The sequence below is a fragment of the Lepeophtheirus salmonis genome, unplaced genomic scaffold, assembly GCF_016086655.4.
Source record: "Lepeophtheirus salmonis unplaced genomic scaffold, UVic_Lsal_1.4 unplaced_contig_791_pilon, whole genome shotgun sequence".
Taxonomy (NCBI): domain Eukaryota; kingdom Metazoa; phylum Arthropoda; class Copepoda; order Siphonostomatoida; family Caligidae; genus Lepeophtheirus; species Lepeophtheirus salmonis.
In genome coordinates, this window is record NW_027296089.1 from 238,163 (window position 1) to 243,939 (window position 5,777).

Consider the following 5,777-nt stretch of genomic DNA (forward strand, 5'->3'; position numbering starts at 1 on the left):
GTGTTGTCCTCTGGTTAGGTTGCCTTGAGTCTTGGTATTATGGTGAACCTCAGCACCTTGTAGTAGGCCTCCCCAGCCTTAAAAAAGAAGGGATACATCTTCTTGCCGTCGGACGCGACGATCCCAGGACCATTGTTTGGGCCGGATGTTTTTGTACGGCACAACCTCTTGTACCCCAGAAACTCAGAATACCTTTTCAAGTTGTGTCCCCCATTTCCTTCTTTCCTACAGAGGTCTTTTCCATCCTTTTTCATCTTGGCCACCTTGAAAATGAGGCTCCTGGAGCACTTCACAATGTCCATAAATTCCATAATTTTGGCATCCAAAAGGTATGAAATCTGCTACTTACTCACTCATGATGACAGATTTGATAAATGTTTATAATTGTTTACTTATGTAGAAAGGGCAGGAAATTCGGAGTATGCAGAAAACAATCACAAAACGTCTCTATTTTAATTACATAATTAGTATTTATTAACAGTCCATGTTTTGCTTCTTGTATATATACAAGTTATATAATAAAATTGAATGTTAGAAAATTAATTATAAATTTCAAATTTATTTGTTCTCGTTCGATGTATAAAATTTGATTTAAAACGTGTTAGAATTCATCATAAGAAAAGAAAGTAATATTGGAATTGTAGGCACAAAAGTTTTAAAATGAATTAAGTGAAAAAAAACATTAAACTATCTAATATACGCATTATATTTTATTATATTATACTATTATATTTTATCTTACATAAAGGAAGACTACAAGCTATAAAATGAATTTGATTTTTGAATTCCGCATAATTTCTATTCACATAATTTTTAATCAAACTTTGGAATTTTCATCACAACTATACATTTAAGCAAATAGTTTGGGTTGTCTTTTTTTTTTTTGGGGGGGGCCTTGATGATCACGAAGGACAACACAATACATAGGGTATTTTTGTGTAAGTAAGATAACGCCATACTAGCTTTTGTAGATCGACAGCTGAAGCTTCCCTTTCTTATATAAGGATTCATTGGTTCTACTAATATCTGGAGCGAAATAAGCAATGTGACTACACATAATATATACTCATCTTGGAGCCAATCACTTAATCTCAATTAGTGGGATGCGTATTTTTATGGTTAAAAATCAAATGGCAAAACCTAACTGACTATGTACAATTTTACTCCATTTTTATTTCAACAGCATCAGAAAATCTATTTGAAGTCACGTGCTACAATTAATGAATCTTCCATCAAGACAGCATTTTTGAACAGAAATGTATACTTTTCAGCCTGGAATTGCTACAGACATTACTTTTATCATTTTTCCAGAAGGCATTTAAAAAAGATTTTACCAAAAGTAAAGTTTAAATCGAACATTTTATCCGTTAAAGTTAGGAGTAATTTTTATGGCCCAGGATGTACAATATATATAACGTAAATATTATTAGATAATTAAGAAAGAGAGGAAAGGATCAAAGGGCTGAATTGATTAATAATATTAATATTATATTAGACAGTATTGTGTCCGTCATCACTAAAAATTATCATTATTTTTTTTTTAATAATAGTATAATTAGAAGTGTAGTTGTAAAAATACATTTTATCTGTGATAAATGTGAAAAAGTAATTTATATTTACCTCTTCACATTCACACTAAGATGTAACTTGTTTAATGGTTTCACATTAGCTTATCTTACTGGGTAACTACAAATTATCAACCTTGGTTCTTACATTATTATTTTTCTATTTTCTTCTAATACGTTTGTAATTTTTCAGGTCATAATCATTGAAATGTTTGAAAAGTTAATTAAATTTTAAGAAGTAAATCCTTGAGAGTATTTTGTTGGAAGATGTCTCCCCTCATTTTGTAAATTAAAAATACATAGAATTTACTGTTTGAAATAAAAAAAATAAAAAAAAAAGACAGAAAAGCTGAAACGATAACAGTCAAGATCAATTGACTGCTTTTTAAAATTTACTTTTATAAGTTCAAAATCCTCTTTATAATATATATTAAAAATATAAATAAAAAGTGAGCATTATTTGTATTTTTAACGTTGCATCTGACTAATATAAATTTTATTTTTATAAAAATAATAATATTTTTAAACATATGCTAAAATAACTTTATTTTTATTTTAGTATATAAGACATCAATTTTTGGAAAAAATATAATTTAATTAGGGCTATATACTAAAGATGTCTTTGATTGTTAAAATAAAAAATTGATAAATTTGATTTCTTTTTCCGTCAAACAGACAGAGCTATCATAGCTATATATCATTTGTACACCGATTTATAGAAGTTGTATTAAAATTGAAAAAGATTTTATATAAAAAAACATGAAAAAAATTCAAAATATCTTATTTGAAACCTAAAATTGATTTATAACCGAAATATTTGTCAATTTAAGAATAATTTTTGTTTTGTCCCTTCTGTTTTTTCATTACATCTCAATATTAATCTTTTTAGAAGAAATTTTGAAAAAAATGAATTAAGTTCTTATTACTTAAAATTAATATTTTCTATAACAATATTTGCAAAAATGAACCAGTTATCGATGGTTATTTTTTGGACGACAGTACTCTCTTTATAATTTGGTTTTTGCAATTACAAAATAAATATTAGAACTTTTGTGTTTCTCTTTACAAATTCAAAGATACTAGTTACTTTTTTGCACAATTTGCTGAAAAATTTAATTTACAATATCCTTTGCAAATGTCGATTTGGTAATTTTTCACAAAAATAAAAATAAATTTTGTTGCCCTTGAATACAATGCTTTGATAATTTCTGATTTTATTTATGTCATTGACTTCACAAGATTTTATATTATTATTACTATCACTATTGTTTCGTTACTGGGTGAAAACCTGAAACCTACACACTTGTATTACATTGATTTGTGAAGTTTTATGTAAGAAAAATAGAACTGTTGTAATTGTATAGGTAGCCATGTTGCTCCAATACCTACTGCTCTTTGAATTTCTTAGATTGGACTAAAATATCATCTTTGCGAAATTCAAGGCCTCAGCAACACCGGGTAAATGTTCTCTAGTAAATCGATATTTTAATATATATCCTTATAATTACAGGATTACTAACTTAGTTCTTGTTATTGTTTTTTAATAGTTTTTAAATATTGATGTTTATTATTAATAACTATAAGTATGAAAACAAAACGATTAATACACTTTCTTTAATATTTTCATTAATTATAAAATAATTTTTAATGTTTTTAGGAGACAGAATGTGTAGGGATGAAATGGAGAGTTGTGAAACAAATGCATATAAATGTATGAATCCTGAATACTATTTCAAATGTAAAAAATCTTGTGGATGCGAATGTAAATTTATTCAAAAGTAAAATAGTTCGTATCTTAATAATGATTTTAATAATAGCTGCTTGCACAGATAAATCTATAAAATGCATCCAGAATCCAAATAAATGTTTGGATCAAGAGCAACGATTTGAATGTCAACGTGTTTGTGGTAATTGTGATGGTAAGTTTAAAAACAATATTAATTTATTAAAATCATAAATAATTTCAATATTTGCAACAATGATTAAAAAGGTTGTGAAGACTTACTTGAGCATCTAATGTGTAATGAGTTAAAAAATCTTTGCCATAATGGAAATGTTCGTTATTTTTGTCCTGCTACCTGCCGTTTGTGCGAAAGTAAGCTATAAATAATGATAAGAATTAATTTTGATCATAATTAATGTGTTTGTCTATCTCTTATAGAGGGTTGCAGAGATAATCTACCCTATAACATGATGTGCCATAATTTCAAGAAGTCTGGTTATTGTGACAGAAAAAGTATCTATCACAGGTTCATGCAAAGTGCCTGTCAAAAAACGTGCAACTTTTGCAAGTAACCTTTATCATGTATCTAAATTTGTTTGTCAATAATTTTAAACGAGTAAAATTTAATACAAATATAAAATAATTATGTCTATTACAATTTAAAACTCGGGATTCCTTTTTCATTTGTAATTATCTTTTAATTCTCAACACAATAATCAATGAGTTCACAGGAATGTGTTCAAATGTACTAATCACATTTTGCTAAACAGCTAAATGCTATATAAGTTTAATTATTGAGTGAGTAGCTACATGTGAGTGTTCTCCTCCTGAGTATTTATAGCATCAACTTTTGCTTCCTTCAATCTAAAAGTATGTTCCTCTAGGGAGAATGAGAGCATTTCATTATGGGAAAAAATTATTTTTTACATGTTAGATCTACTCACAGTGAAACATGTGCAGAAATAATTTTCTTTTGAGTATTATAAGTTTTTTTGGTGAGTTTTTCTGAAGATGAAAAAAGCTCGGTGATGATTTTTTGTATTTTTTGTTCTCCGTCTCCCATAGATCCTTCTTCCGCGTGCATGTACACCGCGTTTGTATTGGTTGTGCTAGAGAGCATATCAACAATAAAACCACAGTTAGCTTAGCAGCCTTAAAGCAATATAAGATTATAATATATTTATATTTGTCATAATATTTATGAAAATGATTTATAGTTTTCTAAGTCATTTTAAAAAAAAATAATTAACAGGAATAAATTATAAGTGTATTTATGAAAGCTATCCATTACAAATATTACAAGTAAAAAATGATAAAAATGTCTTACCTGAACTAGAGGAATGTTTTATGTTATAGATATGATTTCAGTTAATTGATCACGCTTGAAACATGGGTTCCTTGGATTCTCTTTTCGAGTCCAGGAATCAACTCGATTTATACTCTTACTAAAATAACGTTTTCCAGACTTCCATTCAGTAACGCAACTATAGGCAACTGACATGCCCCTCCTTTCCCTAAAATAGCTGATTGTAGCCTCACCTTCCCTCCAACACTAATAGATGTTTAAATTTGCATAATTGTTATAATGTCATTTATAAATTATGATTACATCCTTGATGGGGTTCTAAACAATCAATTGCTTTAATAGATTTGAAAAGGTTACAATTAGTGTTAGAATGGTCTTTAAGACTGACAGTACTTATCTATAAAATAACAGAAATTTACTTCATTGACGTCATCAAGGACGAAAGTTTATAGGACTGAATTGACAGTTTTCAGTCCTTAATAAGGAATTATATTACAGAGGAAAAAACCATGTGCTATTTAGAAGGGTTACAGAGATGGGAGCATCACTGGGAGAAGTGTGTGGAATGTCAAGGAGACTATGTTGAAAAAGGAAATAAAAATGTCCTGTATCTTTGTAAGGTAGGAAACTCTTCAGACCACCCTCGAGTATTTAGGAGAATCTTTGTTCTAATTTAGAAAGACTGCACTATGCTTCAGTGTTCAGTGTACTTTCAATCATAAAGAGAGGTACAAAGTTATTCTTACATAATATTTAGAATAATATTTTAAATTTATTCTAAAAAAAGTGAAAACTTGAGAAAGATAATATTTATGGACATAGTTACATATGTTCTCTGCCAGATATGACATCTACGCCTAAGCATTTCAGTTCCTAGGTAAAAGGATACGAATATAACACGTCTGAAATTCACGTTGTTTTCCACTTTACAAGAAATCATCTTGATATTTTTTTATTTCCTTTCAAGTTCTTTTAATTGTATCTCTCTACCCCGAAGTTGGAGACAGTGAAAGCGGAAAGTTGAAATTCAATTATCACAAGCTTTCAGCAATAGGCGAAGCGACGCGATTCATATATTATTTATTTCCGTTGGAGAAGGAGGAGAGAAGGATCTCGAATCCTTTCAAGTTCGCCGATCCTCCATAAGAGACGAACTCACAACTCCTCCAAATATTTAGACCTG

General features: G+C 28.8%; 1 protein-coding gene across 2 annotated transcripts; it reads left to right on the plus strand.

The window, feature by feature from the left end:
- The first annotated feature begins 2,785 nt into the window (after window positions 1-2,785).
- LOC121122769 (uncharacterized) lies at window positions 2,786-3,953 on the plus strand. Of its 2 annotated transcripts, none has more exons than XM_040717808.2 (5): window positions 2,786-3,023; window positions 3,223-3,327; window positions 3,383-3,484; window positions 3,556-3,660; window positions 3,727-3,953. In XM_040717808.2, exons 2-5 carry the CDS (start codon window positions 3,231-3,233, stop codon window positions 3,858-3,860), a joined length of 438 nt encoding a protein of 145 aa, XP_040573742.1. In that variant the 5' UTR covers window positions 2,786-3,023; window positions 3,223-3,230; the 3' UTR covers window positions 3,861-3,953. The 2 variants fall into 2 exon arrangements, with proteins under 2 accessions (XP_040573742.1, XP_071750073.1); XM_071893972.1 differs by lacking the exon at window positions 2,786-3,023 and adding an exon at window positions 3,125-3,148.
- The last annotated feature ends 1,824 nt before the right edge of the window (window positions 3,954-5,777 follow it).